The sequence below is a fragment of the Neovison vison genome, chromosome 3 (assembly GCF_020171115.1).
Source record: "Neovison vison isolate M4711 chromosome 3, ASM_NN_V1, whole genome shotgun sequence".
In the NCBI taxonomy this organism is placed as follows: Eukaryota; Metazoa; Chordata; class Mammalia; order Carnivora; family Mustelidae; genus Neogale; species Neogale vison.
Window position 1 is genome coordinate 40,733,506 of NC_058093.1, and position 26,232 is coordinate 40,759,737.

Sequence of the window (26,232 nt, forward strand, 5' to 3'; positions counted from 1 at the left end):
GGGCGAGGGGGGTGGTGGGCAGAGAGAGAGGGAGAAGCAGACTTCCTGCTAAGCAGGGAGCCTGACTCAGGGCTGATATCAGGACCCTCAGATCATGACCTGAGCTGAAGTCAGTTTCAGGAAGTGAACCACCCAGGAGCTCCAAGACTTCCATGCACTGTGTCATCCAGGTGTCCATTATTTTACATTTAAAAAAAAAAAGATTTTATTTATTTATTTGACAGACAGAGATCACAAGTAGGCAGTGAAGCAGGCAGAAAGAGAGGCAGGGTGGGTGCTGAGCAGAGAGCCTGATGCGGGACTTGTTCCCAGGACCCTGAGATCATGACCTGAGCTGAGGCAGAGGCTTTACCCACTGAGCCACTCAGGCACCCCATTATTTTACATTTTTAAAAAAGTTCTTTTAAATTTATTTAAGTGTAATAGATTATTATTACATAGTATATATTTTGTGTATATTTCAAAGAGACAATAGAAGTGAAATATATTGGTTAAGGTACTCCTCAAATTTCTGCATATTATGTCTGACTCTTCTAAATAATGAAAAATTTAGGATTATGGAAGTTTCCTTCCTCCCCTCTTCCCCCTATTATGTCATGTTATTAAGGGTATTCATAATGAAATGTTTCTTAGGGGACTGCTCCGTTGTTTTCTTACCAATGTAAAATTCAGTGATTTCTTGCTTCTGAAGTTCTTAAAACCAGTCCAAGTTGTTTAATTTCCCCCTTTAAGTACTTTTGCAGCTGGTGCAGATGGCCACATGTGGGTTGTGCATTGCCCAGTCTCTGCAGCAAACAAGAACAAGCTTTATCTGTGTGTGGTTTTTTTGGTTCTTTACCTCAGGGTCTGTAAAGCACTTACAGTCACTTCTCTGATGGTGAAAAGTTATTTCACTAATATCCCATTGCTGTTTGCTTTCTTTTATATACTGCATTTCATTTCAATTTAGAACCATATTATAATCTTTTGGGAGACATTTTAAGCAGCAGTTTAAAATCGGATACTAACAACAATGCAGTTGAAAGGATGCTAGTAAACAGTAAACTCAGTAAATGACTAAGTTTACTACGGGCAGACAGTGACACCTGTGGCACAACTTTATTTGGGCTGAAAGCAGTGGTAACAGGACACTAATTAAGATGTATTCCAGTTTGGGAGAGGTTAAAATGTTGGAAACCATGTGTCTTGTGGTGTTGTTATTGGTTTGTTTGTTTGTTTGTTTGTTTTTAAATAGAATCACCAGTTACTTAAGAGGTGGAGGAGGGCACTAAGTTGATCTTAAGCTTGAGTCTGGTGTGGAAGCTTGTGGGGCCATGTAGCAGTTCAGAGTTAAGTTAGAATATTGGGTATCTCCATGGAACCCTCAGAGTCGAACTGGGGCTAGAAAACCTTCCAGAGAAGGGCAGATAAATTATTTTTTATTTACTTTTATGTTTTTCCCCACCCACTGAGCTTTCCCCCCTTTTTCTTTTCTTCCCAGAAGGCAAATAAATTAATAGCTGATTATGGATGTTAACGTACTTTTACTTTGCCTTTTCTTCATTTTTGACCAATTTCTAGTTTATATGTATATTTTGTTAAAAAAATTTATTTATTTATTTATTTATTTGACAGACAGAGATCACAAGTAGGCAGAGAGGCAGGCAGAGAGAGAGGAAGAAGCAGGCTCCTTGTTAGGCAGAGAGCCCAGTGCAGGGCTTGATCCCGCGACTCCGGGATCACGACCTGAACTGAAGGTAGAGGCTTTAACCCACTGAGCCACCCAGGCACCCCTCTAATTAATATTTTTAAGCTATCTCTATACCTAATATGGGGCTTGAACCCACAATCCTGAGATCAAGAAGAGGTTTGGTCTACTGAATGCTGTACTGAGCCAACCAGATGCCCTGAGGCATTTTTTCTATTTAATATTTTTTAGATCTGACAAACAGAAATAAAAGGGTGATGTGAATTTATCTTGGAGATATTTACAGTATATTTACAATACTTATATTTTGTCATTTTTAAGCCGTAATATTCTTTTTCCATTCTGTCTCCAGCTTTATGGAGATATAGTTGACGTATAGCATTGTATAAATTTAAAGCATATGTATAGCATTGTATAAGTTTAAAGCCTATAATGTATTGATTTGATACATTTATATATTGCAGAATGATTACCACTATAGCATAAAGCTAACACCTCATTCCATCACATACTTACTATTTCTTTTTTTGTGGTGAGAACATTTAAGATCTAATCTCTTCACAACTTTCATGTGTATAATATGGTAATCACTTTGCTGTACATTAGATCCCCAGAAGTGGGACTTTGTACCCTGTGAACACAAAGCTCCCTATCTTCCCCACCTCTCAGCCTCTGGTGACTCCCACTCTACTCTATGTTTCTCTGAGTTTGGTTTTTCTTTAGATTCTGTATATGAATAATACCCTACAATATTTGTCTTTTCTTGTCTGACTTCACTTTAAACTCTGATATTTTATAATGGTTTTTGAAAGGTCACTAATGAAACTTCCTAGCAAATTATTTTAACTTGATGGTTCAAGATAATTTTTTTTTTTTAAAGATTTTATTTATTTATTTGACAGAGAGAAATCACAAGCAGATGGAGAGGCAGGCAGAGAGAGAGAGAGGGAAGCAGGCTCCCTGCTGAGCAGAGAGCCCGATACGGGACTCGATCCCAGGACCCTGAGATCATGACCTGAGCCGAAGGCAGCGGCTTAACCCACTGAGCCACCCAGGCGCCCCAATTTTTTGTTTTTTAAGATTTTATTTATTTGACAGAGAAATAGAGAGCACAAGCAGGCAAAGACAGAGGGAGGGGGAAGCAGGCTCCCCACTGAGCAGAGAGCCCAATGTGGGGCTCGATCCCGTGACCCTGGGATCATGACCTGAGCTGAAGGCAGAGGCTTTAACCTACTGAGCCACTGAGGCGCCTCTCAAGATAATTTTTTTAAAAGAATCACTAGTGTATAAAATGCTAAGCAGAAAGTGGGGAGAGTTGTGGAAGCTGTGAGATAGGAAGGGGGGATGCTTATTTTAAGAATCTTTAACATACCTCATGGTAATGGGAGAACTGTTGCAAGGGAGTAATATATATTAAAATGTCAATCTGTTACCTTCATTCACTCCCTATTGCTCAATGGCTAATGAAGAAGGTCCTTAGTTTGGTCCCTGATGTCCTGCCTGGTCTGTTCCCACCTATGTCATTGGGTTCATCTTATACCATGCCTCCTTTCCCCCAGATAAACATAAGAAGATGGTGAATTGAAATGTAAGGGGATTTATGAATTTTACTTTTCCTGTTATACTGTTATAAATAGGGATTAAAAAATATTCTGTTGGCTCTGGTTAAATGGAGCCAGGGAATAAGTAAAACACCTTAGATATAGTTTCTGGGCTGGAATTCTGATTTCCTCTTGATTAACTGGATGGAGATATTTTTCTCATTAACAGGTTTCTCCACATATAAAAATCTGTTGTAAAGATACCGGAAAATAATGGCAGCGGAAACGCAGACACTGAACTTTGGGCCTGAATGGTGAGTTTTCAAAATCTCATCCTATCTGATATTGGCTGTACAACTAGTACAGTAGTAAGGTATTTGTACAGATATTGGGTGGTTTGTAAATGTATATGTTTTTGAGACTTTGATTTTTGTGCCTAGTTGAAAACAATGTAGCTTCTCTAGGAATAAATTATGTTTGGTTAGTGTCTGTATTCTGTATTTAAAAAAAGCTTTCTTGGTCTGGCTTTGTAATGATAACAAGATATTCTTGGTCTGGTTTTGCACTGGTAATGGTTATGTAATGATAATGGACTTCTTGCAATCCCACCACTCTAGCAAATTATTTGCCTTTTTTTTTTGAGCCCTTGTCTAAGTGCATATAAAATTTCACCTATAATTGTAACATTTTTATCTGTATATGTTTTCTGCTACAATGCTGTTTCGTGAGTGCTATTCATAGACTTATTTGAAAACATAGTTTTTATTGAATTATTATTTGAATTTTATTTTATTGATGGTCTAGGCAGGTGGTCCAGAATTATACTGGCTATTAATTGTAGCTCATCTAAGATTGGGATAGCATTTGCCATAATAACAATTAATTGACCTTTGAGTCTCTTACAGATATGTTTGGACCCTGAATATGGAATTCTCATGGAATTTTGAGATCCATCACATTGTAGTGTGATTTTCCCCCTCTCTTCCTCCTTTCCCCCCAATGTTGGTGATTGAAGATCCTCTCGTCCGTGGCATGAATAGTTGCTTTTTTTATTCAAATCTTGGGCCAGAGGCAGTATATAAAATAGATAAATTGGAATGGTGTCTTAAATATTCTTGATTGTTTAGGTGAAAAATGGTGCAGACCTCTCTAGTAACTCTTTGCTTGAAGACACTTATTAACTTATTTTATGCATTTCTTTTTATATGTAATTCCTAAATTTGTTTGGCCCTTATAGCTAGCATTTGGAAACTGAGGAGAAGTCACTACTTGAAGTTCTAGGAACTGAAGCAGCTTTTCTACTTTGAGAATTATTTTGAAAATGTTGACCTAAGTAATGCTGTACCTGTTTTAGTTCTTAGTTTGTGTTTTAAAAATAGTTTTATTGCCGTATCAGTATATGTTTCTGAAGAAATTGGAGATTACAAGTGAGCCAGAGGAAGATCTAATCACCATAATTTTACCATCCATGATATAACTACTGTAAATAGGTTAGTTTATCTCTGTGGGTGGTTTTATGTATGCTTATTTGTGTATATGTACATTTATTTTCACAAAAATGGGATCATACTGTACATTCAGCTTTGTAACCTGCTTTTAAAAAAAGAGCCACATCAAAAGTATCTTTTTTTAATAAATGTTTTCTTTATCTTAAATGGTTGCATTGTATGATGTACCATCATTTATTTAGCCTTCTAGATGTAGCATATATAGGCTGTTTTCATTATAAAAATATTTTTGATGAACATTCTTACAGCTAAATCTTAATTCACATCTTACTAGCTTTATAAGGTGGGTTTAAATCTGTATAGCTCACTTGTTGAACTGTTTTGTGTGTAACTCTTCTGCCTTTGTCTAGAATTTGTAACCGCTTCTCTTTTGTATTTACACACTTTTCTTTGTAAAAACATGATTAAACTTGTCAGCTAATTTAAGGAAGTTGTCTTCTCCCGCCTTTTAAGAAAAAGAGACAACACTAGGAATTCAGCCTAAAGAAAAAACTGCTGGAGATGTTCTAGAGTTAAGTTAGTACACATTTAGCTTGATGCCCTGTATCATTGATTGACAAACTATGGCCTGTGAGACTATAAATACAGTTTTTATGAATAAATTTTATTGGAACATAAAACATACCCATTTATTTCCGAATTATCTGGCTGCTTTCATACCATAGTGGCAAGGTTGAGTAGTCATAGGAGAGGCCATCTGGCTCTGAAAGCTTACATTTACTCTTTGGCCTTCTACAGAAAAAAAAGTTATTTGGCCTCTGCCCTAAACCATGAGTTTCTGGAGTCGTTTCAGTGTGTCACTGACCCAGTCTACCAGTAGCACCATACACATTTTTTTCATTGGTACTCTGAAGTTTTGTTTGATCAGTCCAGGTTTTATACAAAATTTGAACTGAAGTAGCTTTAGTAGAAGTCCCATGCTTAAACAGTAGCTTTACTGAATTTTTACTGTGCAGGCATTATTAGAGCTTAGGGTCCTTCCCTTACTCACCTGGAATGCTTTTAAACTGAGGACTGGAGGTCTAAATAGGCACACTGCCTTTTTGGTAACATATATCAATGTTTCTTTTGGGAAAGGGAATATATGAGACCCTTAAGTAACTCAGATAACCCTGAGCTTAGAAGGTGCAGTATGAGTAGAAGCTGCTGCTGTGTTTCCATGCATGTAACATTGCATTCATTGTGGAACCTGAAGTAAGGAGCTGTGCCCGGAACACTTGAGAATCAAAATTTAGAGTGATTGCATTCCATTAGAGTGTCGCTCTGAACCGTACAGAAACGAATTCAGTGATGCTTTATTCTGTTCGCTAAGATAATTATTTCTATTATGATGTAAAAACAAAAGTTCAATAAGAAATGGATGAAATGAACAGATTTACTGATACTTGGGGAAGTAGTAAAGATGGGAGAATGTTGAAAATTGTGGTAGAGACAGACCATGAATGACCATATACATAGACTTTTTAAGGTAGGGATGTGGGGTCATTAGGTCTTAGCTTACCTCTATATTTAGAATAAAAATATGTATTATATAACACTAAAGCAATTTAAAAAAGGTGTGATAGATTTAATGAAGGAATAAATAGTTTCTAGGAATAAAACAATAGTCTTTACTCAAATGTTACTGCCTTAGACCTCTCCTGACCCATCTGTATATAATACCTTCTCCTTATTTCCTATCTCCCTACTCTGCTTAATTTTTCCTTTTTCTTTTTCTTTTCTTTTTTAAAGATTATTTATTTATTTAAAAAGACAGACAGAGATCACAAGTAGTTAGAGAGGCAGACAGAGAGAGGAAGGGAAGCAGGCTCCTGGCTGAGCAGAGAGCCCGATGCGGGCCTTGATCCCAGGACTCCGGGATCATGACCTGAGCTGAAGGCAGAGGCTTTAACCCACTGAGCCACCCAGGCGCCCTTAATTTTTTCTTAATGGTCTATATCTAAATGGAACGTGGCAACTATTTTACTCACTTATTCTCTTTATGATTTAAATCCCATCCTCCAGTTCCCACTAGACTGTGAGCTCCACAGAGGGCAGGTACTTTGGTTTCAGTTTTTGTACAGTTTGTTCATTGCTGTATCTCCAGTGCCTGCATTATATAGTAAGTGCTCAATAAATATTTGTTCATTGAGTGAATGAGTTGTTGGAAAGTAAAGTTGATTTTTAATGTTTTGTTATTATAAATATGTGTGTGTATATATCCTTGAACAATTTTGTTGGTACTGCTGATTATTTTGGAGTAATTCCTTGGAAGTAGAATTATTAAAACAAAAATTGCAGTTTTAAGGCTTTGGATGAGGTGTGGACAGATTGACCACCAGAAGGGTTGTGTGATTTTAATTCCCATCCCATGCCTGTTTACTTCACCCTTGACAAAACACAGTACTACCTTACAAAAAAACGAAAAAAAATGTTTTTGTTTTGTTTTTTAAATATTTTATTTATTTATTTGACAGAGAGAGATCACAAGTAGGCAGAGAGGCAGGCAGAGAGAGAGGAGGAAGCAGGCTCCCTGCTGAGCAGAGAGCCCGATGTGGGACTCGATCCCAGGACCCTGAGATCATGACCTGAGCCGAAGGCAGCGGCTTAACCCACTGAGCCACCCAGGTGCCCCAATGTTTTTGTTTTAAATCTGGTAGATTTAGGTTTTTTTGATTTTTAAAAAAAAATTTTTTGTTTGGTTCAGTAACAAAGTAATTCATGCTTATTCTAGAAAACCATGGAGGAAATAGTAGTACAAAAAGAAAAAGAAAATACACAAGTTATCCTTAATTCTACCGTTCAAAGAACCATTGTGAATATTTTGGTTTGTATCCTATTTTTTCCCCTGCAAATGTTTATATATATACTTAAAGACATTTAAAAAAAATTCATTATTTACTTGTTTTTGGGGGGATTATTTTTATTTTTACGTTGAGTATTGTAAATAGATAAATGTAGATGATAAAGGAATCTATCGTAGGGGAAATAAGCGCAGATAGTTACCTGGCTTTATGGGGAAGAAGCCAAGGAATCTCCTTCTGGTTTTCTTCCATCTCATCTCCTTGGTCTTAAGGAAATTTTTTCTAGGTCTTTTCCTTGCAAGAAAGTGAGGCACTTATTTCCCCCAAAGCATTTTGTTTATACCTGTGTTAAAATAGTTACATTTTTGTGTTGTGTCTCTGTGTTTACCTTACTCAGAAAAGAACATAAGAAAGGCACTGTATTTCTCAATTTTGGTAAGCCCATAGTTTACCCATGTGTACTAAACATAGGCACTTAGTAAATATTGGACTCAAGTCTCATGGGGGTGGGGAGAAATGAGGGCAAAGAAGAAAAACCTGTTACTGTTGGGTTACTAAGTATCATCTTATGGGCTTGGGGAAAATGAGAGAAGTTCTGAAGAATGGGATGCATTAATCATCCCAGTTTTCCAAAAAGAGTGAAAGATATTTGTGCGGTCTGAAGGGATAAGTAATTTTGGTATTATCCAGGGGTGTAATTTATTTATTTATTTATTAGTATTTTATTTTTATTTATCTGAGAGAGGTGGGAAAAAGAGGGTGCGCACACATGTGAACAGGGACAGGCAAAGAAGGAGAAGCAGACCACTGCTGCAGGGAGCCTGACATGGGGCTTGATCCCAGGACCCTGGTATCATGACCTAGGTTGAAGACAGATGCCTAACTGACTGAGTCTCCCAGGCACCCCCAGGGTATGTTTTAGAAGAGAATATTAAGATTTGTTTAGAAAATATTTCTCACATGCCTCCTATGTTCTATGTCTTGTGTTAGGTGCTGAGGCAACACGGTTGAAAGGACATGGTACCTGCCTTTGAATTATGTAGTGGGGAAGCTGACAGTAATTTCACTATAATGTTGACGTGTGAAGGAAGCGTAGCGAAGAATAGTATATTCATCTGCTTATTTGATGCCTATAGACATCTCATCATTCATAATTTTCTGAAACTGAGCTCATGAGTTTTTCTGTTTTAGATTTATTTAATCTTAAAATACCACAGTATGCCCATTTGCTCAGTCCCAAAGTCTTGGAGTTATTCTGGGTATTTCTTTTACTTCTGTATCTCTACATCTAGTCAATTCCAGTGCCATTTCTGTTTCATCTCCAACATATCTCAAATCTGTTCATTTCTCTCCACCTGCATTGCTGTCACCCTATTATAAGTTACCGCCATCTCTGACATAAATAATTGCAGGAGTGGCCTGATGTTTTCTGGCTTTCATTCTTCTCATTGTTCAGCAGCCAGAGCAATCTTAAGATATAAATTGGGTCAGATTTTCTCCAAAATCCTTCAATAGCTTTATGTCTATTTGCATGACTTTTTATTGGCTTTTTCTTCCACTAGCCAGTTAGTTCCATGAAGGCTGAGCTGGTACTTGTGTCTAGCCCAGGTATTGAGGATTTTGAGCTCTCTTCCCTGTACCATTCTCTTTCCAACTCCTCCTCCTCCTCATTCTAACTTGACTCTTCCTATTCCTTCTTGGCACTTAATAACTTCTCTGTTCCCCCAGCAGTCTTCCCTCCCTACAAGTGAAAATGGCTTGAAAAAATAAAATTTTCCTGATAGCAGAAAAGGCATGTGTGAAGACAAGGGGGCAGGGAACAGTAAGTTTAAGAGAGGAATTCTGAGACACTGTCTTTACTATACTGTGAAGTGTGGGAGAGATGAGCTTGGAGGCATCCTTTCTATGTTAAGAAACTCGATTTTATTTGATCGTTGCGTGCCAATGAAGAGTTGTTAATCAGGGAACATTTTATTTGGGTTTGCATTTTAGATGTATTTGTAGTAGTGTGGAGGATGAACGATGACTAGTTATATCACTTAGGATGCTGTTGTAGCAGTCCAGGTAAGAAAGAAAAGTGTGGATAGTAAGATCGATAGGATGGCTTGAGAGATTTAGGATCTAAAACTGGTAGGATGTGATAATTGGACATGGGACATGGTAGAAGGTGAAGAGTAAAGGATGACTCCCAGACTCTTAATCCAGTGGTTGAGTAGATGGTGATGTCCTTACCTACCTTAAGGTGATGAAGGGGTTTGGGATGAGTAAGCTGATGAGTAGGGTTTGGGTGTCATGTTAAAGCAAAAGCTGAGAGGCTCATATGGAAGACTTAAAAGCTCTAGGGAAGAGGTCAGAGATGGAGTTGAGAATCAGGAGCTTACCCAGAAATGTTTTTTGACTCCTATACTTTCACACATCTACATGGATACTCCAGATTGCCTTCATAAACTGAAGTTTGGATTTGGAACAATAATAAGTGAAGATTTGGGGGTGTCATGGGGTTTTAGAAGGTCTTCTAATGCTTCCCTTTAGTTACTACTGCTTATATTAGACCTGGGCCTTTTGTGTTAAACAGATCTCAGTATGACCAGAAAGAAGAAGGTGACTGATGGGAAATTGTCCCTTGGATTTGTGTGAGGTTATTGATGAACTTCACTGGAGCAGTGGAGTTGTAGGGGAGAAGCCAGATTATGCCAGTGTGGGTTTTTTTTGTTTGTTTCTTTTTTGCTCTGGGTTTTTTTTTTTTTTTAAAGATTTTATTTATTTATTTGACAGAGAGAGATCACAAGTAGGCAGAGAGGCAGGCAGAGAGAGAGAGGAGGAAGCAGGCTCCCTGCTGAGCAGAGAGCCCGATGTGGGACTCGATCCCAGGACCCTGAGATCATGACCTGAGCCGAAGGCAGTGGCTTAACCCACTGAGCCACCCAGGCGCCCCTTGCTCTGGGTTTTGAAGTGACCACAAGTATGGATGTGGAGATGTTTCTGAAATGAAGAGGAATGATGAGCAATAGTGCATAGCTAGAGGGGATGCTGCATTAAAGGGGTTTTAAACAACTCACTGTCAGAAGAGAGGTTAAAGATCATTGGTGGGTTTTTAGGGAGGGATGTTACCCAGGTGTGTTTTTAGCTTTTACAAATATCTGTAGGTGAAGAGGGACTTGGAACAGGATTTGCCAATTATTGAGTAGAGCACAGATCTCCTCATTGAGGCTACTATCTTAGTTTGAATTACTCTCTGTTTGCCTTAGTTCATTCTCTTCACAGTCCTGGAGGAATCTCTTGAGAATGCACTCTGGTTGTGTTACTCTTAGATCTGGGGCTTATAAGAAATACTCAGTCCTTGACATTGGACATTCAGTCCTTGGGCAGTGGGTGTAGGGTCCATTGGAAGGGACCAGGGTGGTAAGTGGATTTGAAACCTTGTGAGGAGCAGATGAAATTAATGTTGAGCCAGGAGAAGGAAAGTCTCTAAAGAGACATTGTGTCTATTTGCCAGTACGGGAATGTTTTTCACTTGAAAGAACGTCTAAGATGTGCCCTCTAGTGGTTGGAAGGAGTGGCAAGCATACTGGTTTAGTATCAGAAAGTTACTTTAACATAGTTTCTTTTTTAAAAAAAGATTTTATTTATTTATTTTAGAGAGTATGAGTGTATGTGTGGGGGGGGGGCGCAAAGAGAGAGGGAGAAGGAGGATTTCAGGCCAGCTCCCTGCTGAGCATGGAGCCTGCCGTGAGGGGCCTGTGGTGAACCCGAGTTCATGACCTGAGCCGAAATCAAGAGTTGGACGCTCAATCGACTGAGCCCCTCAGGCGCCCCTATTATAAAATAATTTATAATAAAATATGTATGTTTTAGGGGAAGTGAATCATGAGAGACTATGGACTCTGAAAAACAATCTGAGGGGTTTGAAGTGGTGGGGGGGTGGGGGGTTGGGGTACCAGGTGGTGGGTATTATAGAGGGCACGGCTTGCATGGAGCACTGGGTGTGGTGAAAAAATAATGAATACTGTTACGCTGAAAATAATTAAAAAATAAAAATAAAATGTATGTTTTAAAATTAATGTTTGGCAAAGTAAACCTTGTCTATTTGATTGATTGATTTTTTTTAAGGTTTTATTTATTTGAGAGATAGCACAGGCAGAGGGAGAAACAGGTTTCTCACTGAGCTAGGAGCCCGATATTATGACTAAAGCTGAAGGCAGATGCTTAACCAACTGAGCCACTCCCAAACCTTGCCTATTTTAAATAAAGTTTGGGAGTTTTGATCTTTTTAGTCATGAAAACCTAGGTTTGAGACTTTGTTTTGTTGGCTGAGTGTGGGTAAGTTGTTTAACCCTCATCTGTTCCTGGAGTTGTTGTGAAGCTGAAATGAAATGATGTGAAGTAATTCCTATGTAAAATTCCCAGCTTCAGTTCTCAGCGGATATTCCACTTTTTCAGGAAAAAGCCCAGCCATACATGAATTTGGTGGAAAGCAGTTTGTGGAGGGCCCTCTAGCAGTGGTTCTTCATGTGCATGTTGTTTTCTAACCTGGTTGTTCCAACCTGTCTTACAGGAGTTGGACTAAATGACCGCTATGTCCAATATTTGGAAAGAAAACAAAAGACCAGCCTAGTAGCAATAAGCACTTCTAGCACCTAGTTTGCATTTTTAATATGCATTAAGGAGAATCAGGCTCCCAGGAGAAATGGTTGATTCTAGGCCTGAGGCAAGAAATACAAGCTATGCCTAGAACATAGAACATATTGACATAACAGAAAAGAAGCTGTTAAAGACTGTTGGGGTGTGTCAGAAGGATTTAGGAGCATACCTGAAGAGTCTCCTGCTGGTCAAAGATGAGACAGTTTGAGGGGCACCTGGTTGGCTCAGTCAGTGGAGCATGTGGGTCTTGATCTCAGGGTCATGAGTTTAAGCCCCTCATTAGGTGCGTAGCCTACTTGAAAGATGAGAATTTGAATACTGTTAGTAATTGCAGTGAAATAACTTAATTAAAATTATTTGTTATCATTGGAAGATGCTAGGGAATTAAGTCCCTATTTTGAAAACTAATTAGAAGAATCAAGACTTTTCTTTCCTATATGAACTATACTATTCGGTAACAATACTAAATAGTGTAAGAGAGAAATTTCTCCTTATAGAAATACTCCAGCTAATAAAGAAGGAATAATAGAATAAAATCACTTTGTAACCTTAGTGAATGAACTTAGGCACCTTGGCATTGGTCTTCAGGGACTGCTAGACTCAAAAAACGAACCAGGCAGTAAGTGCTTCCAAATGGCATAACATACCACTATATGGAAGTAGTCTTTCCAGATCAGATCAGGTCTTTACATCCAGTCACCAATGTACATGAAATGCAGAGAACAGAGAAATATGTTAAGGTATATCACAGAGATAAAAATCAGCAAAATCCAGACTAGAAAAAATTCTTTTGGAGAGGACATTCCAGAGTATTTACTGATGACAAAACTTCCTTTCAAAAATTTCCCCCAGGGGCGCCTGGGTGGCTCAGTCGAGTTGAGTTAAGCATCTGCTTTCAGGTCAGGTCATAATCCCCGGGGCCTAGGATCAAGTCCCGCATGGGGCTCCCTGCTCAGCAGGAGGCCTGCTTCTCCCCCATCCACACTCCCCCTGCTGTGTTTCCTCTCTCCCTGTGTTTCTGTCAAATAAATAAAATCTTTAAAAAATAAAAAAGTCCCCCCAAAATCTTGGAAAGTTTCCTTCAAAAATTTTTTTGAAAGCATATGATTTCCTTGAAAACAGTATCAGAGGAGGGTTAGATGGAGTGGTAGAAGGAGCAGGGTTGGCCATGGGTTATGGATATGGGGGCTGGGTGAAGGTATGTAGGAGTTCGTTGTGTAATTCTTGGTGTTCTTATGTATGTTCAAAATCGTCCATAAATAAAATGTTAAAAAAAGTTAAGTAGAAAGAGAAGATAAAAACATTGAAAAAAGACCCTAGCAATCTTGAGTTTACTAATATATCCCCCCTTTTCTCCGTATTGTACATATAAACACTTTTTTATATTTATGCACATATAATTTTTTACTAATATACAAGTAATGTTCTGCTTTCCTTCATATTTTTTTAAAATGTGTGGATCATTCCCTTTTTTGAGTATGTGAATAAAGCTGAACAATTTGGGGAATATATTTTAATGCTTCAATTGAATTTTCCTTTAGGCTAAACTACTGAAGTAAAGTACCTTGGTCCCCTTTACCCTTGATACTTAACTACTTTATAGAACTTCAGGCAGCCCTCAGATAAGGAGCTCCTGCTGGTAGTGGTTTTGCTACTTGCTGTTTGACACAGTGCTGCAGTGAGATTTTATTATGGCCATTTTTTGCTGAGTTTCACCCACCTTTTTTTTTTCCTCTCTAAATAAAAGCATCTTATAAAAATGCTCCTTCTTCCCCAGTTCCATTCCTTTTGGAGTATATTTTTATTTTTTCCTAGAAGTAAATATGGCTTAAAATTTTTTTTCTTGTATTAACTCTTCAGTGCATTTCACATTCAACATACTGATCATTGCTTCCAGTAAAAATGAATTCTGAAATACTGTAGGCATATAAAAGTATAAAATTTGTAACAAACATTTCTGTATAGCATGAATGAGAAAATAAATCATGCAGGTATAATTAAAACAGCCTTTATATTTCCCTTCCCTTTGCAGATAGAACCTTATCCTGAATTTTGTATTTGTCAATTTATGTTTGTTTTTATACTTACTATATTTTATATGTATTCTTAAACAGTATAAATTTATTTTCAGGTTTGCTTGTATATCTTTGTTGTAAGCTTCTGTGTTTTGCTTTTTCTTTTGTATAGCATACGTTCTTATTTAACAAATACTAATGTTTTATTAAACATTAGCAGATCATTCTTTGAAGTGGTGGTTCCACTGTAATCCCACAAATACTGCTTGATAATTTCCATTGTTTTACATCCTTACCAACAGCTGGTATTCCAGATTTATTAATTGGTATTGTCAGATTCATTAATTCTTACTAATCTAATAGGTATAAGGTGATATTTCACTTATGTTTTAATTCTGTTCCTTTTATGATTTGAAATAGTCACCTCTTCACTGCCAGACTTCTCAGGGACATGCCATGATAACCTTTTAAGTAAGGAGTTACCGCATGGTCGTCTGGTTATTTCTCAATGAACTGTTCTCTTAATGTGCTATGACAGCAGGTTGTATTAAAGCTAAAATCTTGGATACCTTGAGAAAATGGGATTTCTTTCTGCTCTTTTAAAGAACTAAAATGAACACTTTTGTAGTATATAAAAATAGAAGTTCTTAGTGCCAGAATATTTGACATTTCATTTTTTATGTCTCTCCTATTCTAGGCTCCGGGCTCTGTCCAGTGGTGGGAGTATCACGTCCCCTCCTCTTTCTCCAGCTTTGCCGAAGTATAAGTTAGCAGACTATCGTTATGGTCGAGAAGAAATGTTAGCACTTTTCCTTAAAGATAACAAGGTAAGAGAAAAGTAAAAAGTTCAGAATTATCAATGAGATTTTAGGGTAGGTACAGTGATACACTGATAGATGAAGTACCCATGGTTTTTCTGGGTTTTTTTCCCTGCTTTGAAACCTGCAGTCATTGACAGAGAATCTTCTAAGTGTGAGGAGCTCAGTATGTTTTAGAGAAGACCTAAGATTTTGTTACAGGAGTAGAAAACTTCATGGAAACAGGGAATATTCAGCACTTAATACTTTAATTTCCTTTTAATGCCTCCTTCATGTCCATTTCTATCCCAGTTTGATGGCTGCACCTCTCTTAGTTGCACCTCTTACTCTTCATTTAGAAGTTAGGAGTGAGAAGAGGAGCATTTTTTCTTTCCCTTTTTGTATTAAATATAGACAGTTTTCAGTTGAGAGAATGTCTTAAAATGTATCATGTTTGTGTCACTTATAACGGATCAAAACTCAGTGTAAAATACTTACTGTCTGACTAGTGAGAGCTAATATTTTCTATTTTTTAAATATACTTTGTTTTTACTTTTACTAATGGTTTGTGGAATCTCAACTTTTTTTTTTTTTTTAAGATTTTATTTATTTATTTGACAAACAGATCTACTTGTGATCAAGTAGGCAGAGAGGCAGGCAGAGAGAGAGGGGGAAGGAGGCTCCCCATTGAGCAGGGAGCCCGATGCAGGGCTCGATCCCAGGACCCTGGGATCATGACCTGAGCTGAAGGCAGAGACTTGAGCCCACTGAGCCACTCAGGCACCCCCGGAATCTCAAATTTTAATGATGGTTGCTAAGGACAGATGAAATTGTTGATGAAACTCTCATTAATACCTTGTGGCCTTGAGTTAAACGTAAGGATTTTTATTCCTCCACTCTGTACTCTGGAATACCGGAGTTAGTGCTGTATATCATATCTGAAAGTGGTGGTCTGATGGGAAGAAGAGGAAGGTGACTGGGGTTTTTAATATTTGACCCTCTCAGAATATGTAAGTACTACTGAAGGTAATTGTGGTTGAAGAAGCTTTACTCCATATTTATTATAATCACCAAGATGCAGACAAAAGTGTATTTTTTCTTATAATTTTTGTAGTTGGAGGGATAGCATTAATTTCATGGTCATGTGTTTGGTCATACAGATACCTTCAGACCTACTGGATAAAGAATTTCTGCCTATCCTACAGGAGGAGCCCCTGCCTCCGTTGGCTCTTGTACCCTTTACAGAAGAGGAACAGGTTTGTGCTTACCTTTGAACCTTAGGTCAAACCCTTGTTCCTTTCCACTGAGTCTTGAGAATCGGAAGTTACTACTTATGCCCTCAGGCCTTCCATCCCCACAGATCTGTTTTCTTCTTTCTGTTCACTTGAAGTGTGGATGTCTCTTATAGTTGGCGAGATTCTGCTTTAGTCCTGAAGCTTTTTGAGTGTTACATAGAGCAAGGAAATGTTTCTAGATCCTTAAGGACAATGGGAATCATCCATTATAATTTATTTGAGTAAAGAGGTATTTTTTGGGAAGTAGGGCCTTCTTTTCAGAATAATAATAGTTTTTCAGAAATAATTGGTAACCTGAATTCTCACCAATGCATTCTTTTTTTTTTTTTTTTTTTAAGATTTTATTTATTTACTTGACAAAGAACATAAGCAGGGGGGAGTGGCAGGCAGATGAAGAGGGAGAAAGGAGCCCAATGTGGGGCTCGATCCCAGGACCCTGGATCATGACCTGAACCAAAGGCAGTTGCTTAACCCACTAAGCCACCCAGGTGCCCCCATTCTTCTTCTTCTTTTTTTTTTTTTTTAATTAATTAACATGATGTATTACTAGTTTAAGAGGTAGAGTTCAGTAATTCAGTAGTCGTCTAGTGCTCATTATATCATATGCCCTTCTTAATGTCTGTCCATCACCCAGTTACCCCATCTCTCCACCACTCTCCCCTCTAGCAGTCCTAGTTTGTTTCCTGTGATAGAGTCTTATGGTTTGTTTCCCTCTCTGATTTCATCTTGTTTCATTTTTTCCTCTCTTCCCCATGACCCTCTGTTTTGTTTCTTAAATTCCACACATGGGATCATATGATAATCATCTTTCTTTGATTGACTTATTTTGCTTTGCACAAATACACTCTAGTTCCATTTGTGTTGTTGCAAATGCAAAATTTCTTTTTTTTTGGTAGCTGAGTACTATTCCATTTTATATATATACCGCATTTTCTATACCCATCCATCTGTTGATGGACAGCTGGGCTCTCTTTCCATACTTTGTCTGCTGTGGACTTTGCTGCTGTAAACATTGGGGTGCAGCTACCCCTTTGGATCAGTACATTTGTATCTTTTAAGTAAATACCCAGTAGTACAATTGCTGGGTCATGGGGTAGCTCTATTTTTAACTTTTTGAGGAATCTCCACGCTGTTTTCCAGAGTGGTTGCACCAGCTTGTACTCCCACCAACAGTGTAAGAGGGTTCCCTTTTCTCCACATCCTCACCAATATTTGTTGTCTCCTAACTTGTTAATTTTAGCCATTCTGATCAGTGTAAGGTGATATCTAATCGTGGTGTTGATATGTATTTCCCTGATGCCAAGTGATGATGAGCTTTTTTTCATGTTTCTGTTGGCCATTGATTGTCTTGCTTTAAAAAAAAAGAAAAAAAGAAGTTATTTATTTATGTGACAGAGAGAGACACACACACACACACACACACAGAGTGAGAGGGAACACAAGCAGGGGGAGTGGGAGAGGGAGAAGCAGGCTTCCCTCTGAGCAGGGAGCCCAGGACCCTGGGATCACGACCTGAGCTACCCCGGCGCCCCATTGGTTGTCGTCTTCAGAGAAATGTCTGTTCATGTCTTCTGGCCATTTCTTTTTTTTTTAATTTTTTATTTTATTTATTTATTTGACAGAGAGATCACAAGTAGGCAGAGAGAGATGGGGAAGCAGACTCCCTGCTGAGCAGAGAGCCAGATGTGGGGCTTGATCCCAGGACCTTGAGATCATAACCTGAGCTGGAGGCAGAGACTTAACCCACTGAGCCATGCAGGCACCCCTTCTGCCCATTTCTTGATTGGATTATTCATTCTTTGGGTGTTGAGTTTGATAAGTTCTTTATACATTTTGGATACTAGGCCTTTTCTGATCCAACATTTGCAAATATCTCCTCCCACGCCGTTGGTTGTCTTTTGGTTTTGTCAGCTGTTTTCTTTGCTGTGCAAAAGATATTTATCTTGACAAAGTTCCAATAGTACATTTCTGCCTTTGTTTCCCTTGCCTTTGGAGATGTGTCTAGCAAGAAGTTGTTGCAGCCAAGGTGAAGAGGTTCCTAGCTATGTTCTCCTCTAGGATTTTGATGGATTCCTGTCTCACATTTAGGTCTTTCATCCATTTTGAGTCTTTTTTGTGTATGGTGTAAGGAAATGGTCCAGTTTCATTCTTATGCATGTGGCTGTTTAATTTTCCCAACACCATTTGTTGAAGAGACTGTCTTTTTTCCACTGGATATGCTTTTCCTGCTTTGTGGAAGATTAGTTGACCATGGAGTTGAGGGTCCTTTCTGGGTTCTGTCTTCTGTTCCATTCATTGACCTTTGTGTCTCTGTGTCTGTTTTTGTGCCAGTACTGTACAGTCTTGATTACAGCTTTGTTTGTAATAGAGCTTGAAGTCCGAAATTGTGATGCCGCCAAGTTTTTGTTTTCTTTTTCAATATTTCTTTGGGTATTTGGGGTCTTTTCTGGTCCATACAAATTTTAGGATTATTTGTCCCAGTTCTGTGAAAAAGTTGATGGTATTTTAATATGGTTTGCATTAAATGTGTAGATTGCTCTAGGTGGCATACACATTTTCACAATATTTATTCCTCCAGTCCATGAGTATGGAATGTTTTTCCATTTCTTTATGTCTTCCCCAGTTTCTTTCATGAGCATTCTGTAGTTCTCTGAACACAGATCCTTTGCCTCTTTTGTTAGTTTTATACCTAGGTATCTCATGGTTTTGGATGAAATTGTAAATAAGATTGGCTCTTTAATTCCTCTTTCTTCTTTTAACTCATTGTTAGTATATAGAAATGCAAATGATTTTTGCTCATTGATTTTATATCCTGTCACTTTACTGAATTCCTGTATGAGTTCTAGCAGTTTTGGTGTGGAAATTTTGGGTTTTCCACAGAGTATCACGTCTTCTGCGAAGAGTGAGAGTTTGATTTCTTCTTTCCCAATTCAGATGCCTCTTATTTCTTTTTGTTGTCTGATTGCTGAGGCTAGGACTTCTAGTACTGTGTTGAACAACAGTCGTGATAGTGGACATCCCTGCCATGTTCCTGACCTTAAGGGCAAAGCTCTCAGTTTTTCCCCATTGAGAATGATACTCACTTTTCATATATGGTGGGCTTTTCATATATGGCTTTTATGATATTGAGGTAATGTTCCCTCTATCTTTACACTGTGAGCTGTTTTCATCAAAAAAGGGTGCTGTTCTTTGTCAGATGCTTTTTCTGCATTTATTGAGATGATCTTAGCGTTCTTGTCCTTTCTTTTAGGAGTGTAGTATATCACATTGATTTGCAGGTATTGAACTACCCTTGCAGCCCAGGAATAAATCCCACTTGGTTGTGCTTAGAAATGCATTCTACCACTAAGGGAAAAAATACAGATCTTCAACTCGAAATGTACTCTTCTGTCACCAAATTTTGTTTATGATAGTGTGAGAAAGTTAGATTTTTGGCTGAAAAGTAGGTTTTGTGTTGTCTTTATGTGTCTGTGTCTTATGTCTTATGTCTATGTCTTATGTCTATATGTGCTATTTCCAAAGATAAATATGAGTTTCTGATTTCAAGAAATTTGTTATTTATTTATTTATTTTTAAAGATTTAATTTATTTATTTGACAGACTGAGATCACAAGTAGGGAGAGGCAGGCAGAGAGAGAGAGGGGGAAGCAGGCTCCCCGCCAAGCAGAGAGCCCGATGCTGGGCTCTATCCCAGGACCCTGGGATCATGACCTGAGCCAATGGCAGAGGCTTTAACCCACTGAGCCACCCAGGCACCTCTGATTTCAAGAAATTTTAAAGTAATTGTAGTAAAATGGAAAAAATAAGAACTTTGTTGGAATGTTGGAATGCCACTTTCTTGATTCATTTATATTTTATAGATTTATTTATTTTAAAGAGAGAACGTAAATGCTCGAGAGTAGGGAGGGGCAGAGGGAGAGGGAGAGAATCCAAAGCAGACTCCGCAGAGTGTGGAGCCTCACATGGGGCTCGATCCTGTGATGGTGAGATTATGACCTGAGCTGAAACCAAGAGTCCGATGCTCAACTAACTGACCACTCTGGTGCCTATGGAATGCCACTTTAATAGGAGAATCATCATTGCTTTTGAAGATTTTATTTATTTATTTGTCAGAGAGGGAGAAAGAGCAAGTGAGCACAAAGGGGGAGAGCAGCAGGCAGAGGGAGAAGCAGTCTCGCTGCTGAGCTGGAAGCCCAATGTGGGACTCAGTCCCAGGACCCTGGGATCATGACCTGAGCCAAAGGCAGCTGCTTAACTGACTGAGCCACCCAGGCATCCCTTGTTTTTATTCTTTATTTTGTATTTTATTATTATTATTATTTTTTAAGATTTTTTTTCCCCAATTTATTTATTTTCAGAAAAACATTATTCATTATTTTTTCACCACACCCAGTGCTCCATGCAAGCCGTGCCCTCTATAATACCCACCACCTGGTACCCCAACCTCCCATCCCCCCGCCACTTCAAACCCCTCAGATTGTTTTTCAGAGTCCATAGTCTCTCATGGTTCACCTCCCCTTCCAATTTTTTAAGATTGTATTTATTTATTTGACAGAGATCACAAGTCAGCAGAGAGGCAGGCAGAGAGAGAGGAAAGCAGGCTCCCTGCTGAGCAGAGAACTCAATGTGGGGCTTGATCCCAGGACTCTGGGATCATGACCTGAGCCGAAAGCAGAGGCTTTAACCCACTGAGCCACCCAGGCGCCCCTGTTTTTGTTTTTTAAAGCAGTTTTTTTGAGACATAATTCATGTCATAATATTCACTCTTTCAAAGTATACAGTTTGGCCGGTTGTATAACCATCATAACTCTCTATTCCAGAACATTTCACCATTACTTTTATGACAACCCTCTGCCATTATTTTGCATGAGGAAATCACTCTGTTTAGAAAGAGACGCTTATTAGAAGATCTCTGTTAAAACTGTGTTAAGTTCTAAGGAGGTGTGATATTAATCTCTTGTGATTTTTATTGCCATAGTATCATAAACATTTTTTGTTTTGTTTATGATTTCTTCTGAACCAGGCTATTCTGTCTTTATTCATGAAATCCAGTATCATCCAGGATTTTCAGCAGATATTTTCATGGCCAGGAGGTATTTATTGATATAAAAAGCATGAAATAAAGAAAGGGTACTGTCTCCAGTGATGGCTGAAAAGTTTCTTTTCATAATTTGCCAATTTCCTTTTCAAATAGGTTTGATGTATGGCAGTAGTTTGGTTTAATTTTTCTTTTAAAGATTTTATTTATTTGACAGACGGAGATCACAAGCAGGTAGAGAGAGAGGAGGAAGCAGGCTCCCTGCTGAGCAGAGAGCCTGATGTGGGGCTTGATCCCAGGACCCTGGGATCATGACCTGAGCCAAAGGCAGAGGCTTTAACCCACTGAGCCACCTAGGCGCCCCTGGTTTAATTTTTCTTAAAAATATTTTTACTATGAAGTCTTTCGAACAGACAAGTATATAGAACATTATTATAAATCCCAGTATATTTATAATTGAGATATGTGAATCTTAAAATTATTACACATTTGTGCGTTTTTTTAAGAAATAAGACTTCTCATATTGTGGGTGTACCCCTCCCTCCTTTCCTTCCCAGAGATTACTTTGAATTGGATTATTTTTCTCATATTGAATATTTTCATTATGTGTTTATGTATCCATATGTCATGAAAGTTTCATTTTATAGGGTTATAAATTTTTTTTTTAAGATTGTAATTTATTTGAGAGAGGGAGATAGCACAAGAGACCATATAAGCAAGGGGAGCAGCAGAGGCAGAGGGAGAAGCAGACTCCCCACCGAGCAAGGAGCCCGATGTGGGACTTGATCCTAGGACCCTGGGGTTATGACCTGAGCCGAAGGTAGGCACCCAACCTACTGAGCCACTCAGGTGCCTGGGTTTTAAAATTTTTTAAAAAGATTTTATTTTATCATTGTTATTTTTTAAAAAGACTTTATTTTTAAAGATTTTATTTATTTATGACAGAGAGATAGCGAGAGAGGGAACCCAAGCACAGGGGAGCTGGAGAGGGAGAAATAGGCTTCCCACTGAGCAGGGAGCCTGATATAGGGCTCGATTCCAGGACCTGGGATCATGACCTGAGCTGAAAGTAGACGTTTAATGACTGAACCGCCCAGGAGCCCCTAAAGATATTTTTTTGAGTAATCTCTACATCCAGTGTGGGACTCAAACCTATAGCCCTGGGATCAAGAGTCACATGCTCTATTGGCTGAGTCAGCCATGTGCCCCTAAATATTTTATTTTTAAGTAACTGTGCACCCAACATGAGGCTTGAATTTATAAGCCTGAGATGGAAAGTCATTCACTCTACCTACTGAGCCAGCCAGGTGTCCTTTTAGGGTTATGAATTTTATATTGAGGATGGCATACTGTAGTTTTTATTCCGCAGCTTGTTTTTTTCTTTCAGTAATGATTTTTATTTTTTTAAAGATTTATTTATTTGTCAGAGAGGTAGAGAGAGAGCGAGTATGCACGTGCACGAGCAGGGGGAGCAGCAGGCAGAGGGAGAAGCAGTTTCCCTGCTGAGCAAGGAGCCCGATATGGGACTCTATCCCAGGACCCAGGCATCATGACCTGACCCAGAGGCAGAAGCTCAACTGAGTGACCCACATAGATGTCCATCAATAATGATTTTTAGATTTATCTATTTTGATACACATAGCTTTATTTTGTTCATCCCTGCTGTATAGTATTCCGTATGTGAGAAAAATCCCTAGATTTTCTACTCTCCTCTGGTTATATATTTAGGTTGTCTTGAAATTTTGCTCTTGCCAATTACGCTGCAATAATCATTCTTAGACCTGCGTTTTGATATTGAATTTGTTGGATTTGGTTCTTTGTGTTTTTTTGTTTGTTTGTTTTTTAAGATTTTATTTAGAGTATGTGTGACTGTGGGGAGGGATAGAGGAAGAGGGAGAGAGAATTTTGAGCAGACCCCACACTGACATGGGGCTTGATCCCACATCCTGAGATCACAATCTGAGCTAAAACCAAGTAACAGAGGCTCCACCAACTGAGCCACCCAGGCACCCCAGTTCTTGGTGTTTTTTTAAATGCACAGATAGAGATAATGTAATGTGGGTTTTTTTTTTTTTTTTTTTAACGACTTTATTTATTTATTTGAGAGAGAGACAGTGAGAGAGAGCATGAGAGGAGAGAAGGTCAGAGGGAGAGGCAGACTCCCCATGATCTGGGAACCTGATGTGGGACTCCATCCCAGGACTGTGGGATCATGACCCGAGCCAAAGGCAGTCACTACTCAACCAACTGAGTCACCCAGACACCCTGTAGCGTGGGTATTGCTATGTTTATTTCTATAGTGATTTAAGCCATTTTGCATTTCTACCAGCCACATATGAGAGGTCTCATTTTTTTTCTTTTTTACAGATTTTATTTATTTATTTGGCAGAGACACAGTGAGTGAGGGAACACAAGCTGGGGAAGTGAGAGAGGGAGAAGCAGGCTTCCTGCTGAGCAGGGAGCCCAATTCGGGGCTCAATCCCAGGATCCTGGGATCGTGACCTCAGCCAAAGGCATCAGCTTAACAACTGAGCCACCCAGGTGCCGCAGGAGGTCTCATTTTTATGCAGCCTTCCAGCTCTTGGTTTTTAAAGTTTGGCCGAAACAGTGGTTGTGGTAATTGTTTTTTATATTTCACTAGTCACTAACAGCTTGAGCACCTTTTCATATCCTTATTGCCATTATGGTTTTTGATTTGCCAATGTTCTTTGTCCATTGTTTTATTGGATTGTTTGACTTTCATGTTGATTTTATAATTTCTTTATATTTCCCTTAACATCAATAAAAATCTTACAGTTATTTTAAATGAAAGGTACTCAGGGGCACCTGGGTTGCGCAGGGTACTGGGATTGAGCTCTGCATTGGGCTCCATGATCAGTGTGGAGTCTGCTTGAGATTCATTCTCCCTCTCTCTCTGCCCCTCCCACTCATACTCTCTGTTTCTCAAATAAATTTTCTTTTTTAAAGACTTTAGTTACTGACAGAGCACAAACAGGCACAGTGGCAGGCAGAAGCAGGCTCCCCACTGAGCAGAGAGCTGGACATGGGGCTTGATCCTAAGGTCCTAGGATCATGACCAGAGCCGAAGGCAAATGCTTAACCAACTGACCCACCCAGTCGACCCTCAAATAAATAAATCTTTATTTTATTTTAGAAATCTTTATATTTTATATTTTATATAAATTTTTAAAATAAAGATTTATTTATAAAATAAAAGTAATTGTAGGAAATACAGAAAGGTATAAAGGAGAAAATCTTACCCATAAACTCACCGTGTAGGGAAAATTACTTGTTAACATTTAGTATGTTTTATTGCAGTCTGTTTTTCTTGTGTATCTCTAGTTGTGAAAATATAGTAATATAGACTGAGTCCAATAGCATATTGAAAGGATTATACACTGTGACCAACTGAAATTTATCCCCAGAATGCAAAGGTGGTAGAACATGAAATCATTGTAATAAACCACTTAATAGAATGAAGGAAAAACCACTTGATCATCTCAGTTGATACAGAAAAATTATTTGAAAAATTCATCACCTTCCTTGATAAAACTTAGAGTGAACTGAGACCTCAGGGACTTCAGTGTACTGAGAACTGAGGGACCTTTATCTGTATGATTAACGGCATTTATGAAAAACCCACAGCTAATATCATTCTTAGTTGTGGAAGACTGAAAGCTTTTCCCCTAAAATTGGGAACAAGAAAAGGTTACCTGCCTTTACTGATTGCCAGCATTGTGTTAGAAGTTCTAGGCAGAGCAGTTAGGCAAGAAAAAGACATAAAGGTATCCAAACAGGAAAATAAGTAGAAATTATTTATATTTTTGGGTGACATGACCCTACATTTAGAAAATCCAAAACATAAAATCCCACACATAAAAAACTGTTAGCACTGGTAGATGAATTTAGCACAGTTGTAGGGTACAGACAGCATCAACACTCCAAAATCAGTTGTATTTCTATATGCTAAAAATAACAATCCTCAAAGGGAATTAAGACAGTTTCATTTACAATATAATAAAAAATAATAAATTACATAGTAATAAATTTAACCAAAGAGATGCAAGACTTTTTTTATTTTTAAGATTTTACTTAATTTTTTGACAGAGAGAGGGAGATCACAAGTAGAGAGTCAGGCAGAGAGAGAGGGGAAGCAGGCTTCCCGCTCAGCAGAGAGCCTAATGTGGGGCTCAATCCCAGGACCCTGAGATCATGCATGACCTGAGCCAAAGGCAGGGACTTAACCCACTGAGCCATCCAGGCACCCCCATCATATATTTTTGCAAGGAAATATTAAATATGTCTTCCCCCTTTTAAACCATTTTTAAGTATTTTTTTTTAAAGATTTTTTTAAATTTATTTATTTGACAGATCACAAGTAGGCAAAGAGGCAGGCAGGGAGAGAGGGGAAAGTAGGCTCCCTGGGGAGCAGAGAACCCGACTCGGGGGGCTCAATTACAGGACCGAGCTGAAGGCAGAGGCCCAACCCACTGAGCCACCCAGGTGCCCCTATTTTCCCCCTTTTATACAAGTGATAATGTACATTAAGCATTGTTCTGCACTTCCAACATTGAATAATTTTATTAAAAAAATTCTCTGCAAATTTGGCAAAATGTTCTTCTATTGTTTTAGTTTGCATTTCTTTCCCCAGTGTAGTGACGTTTTTCAGATATTTGCATTTGTTTTTTTTTTTTTCTTGTCTTTGTTGATTTTTCTTTGGATAGTAGTCTTTTTCTAGTCTCTGTATGTATTTATGTAAGCTAACCCTAATCCTAGCCTGTTTCCTAATTTTTTAAATTTCACTTAATGCCTTAGTATACCAGTTCTTACCTTTTGTGATTATCTTGCAACTTTTTAAGGTATTTATATATATTTTTAATAATTTCTCTTTAGTTTCCTTTTAATTATTTCCTAGACTTCTTAGAGA

The 26,232-nt window shown here is 38.4% G+C and overlaps 1 protein-coding gene across 3 annotated transcripts in view; it reads left to right on the top strand.

Annotated features, from left to right (window-relative positions):
• GIGYF2 (GRB10 interacting GYF protein 2) overlaps positions 1-26,232 on the top strand; it is a 149,387-nt gene that overhangs the window by 26,136 nt on the left and 97,019 nt on the right. For all 3 annotated transcript variants that reach the window (XM_044241863.1, XM_044241864.1, XM_044241865.1), the window contains exons 3-5: positions 3,458-3,542; positions 14,873-15,002; positions 16,133-16,228. In XM_044241863.1, the coding sequence (XP_044097798.1) occupies positions 3,502-3,542; positions 14,873-15,002; positions 16,133-16,228 (267 nt within the window). In that variant the 5' untranslated portion in view covers positions 3,458-3,501. The remainder of the gene's footprint in view (positions 1-3,457; positions 3,543-14,872; positions 15,003-16,132; positions 16,229-26,232) is intronic.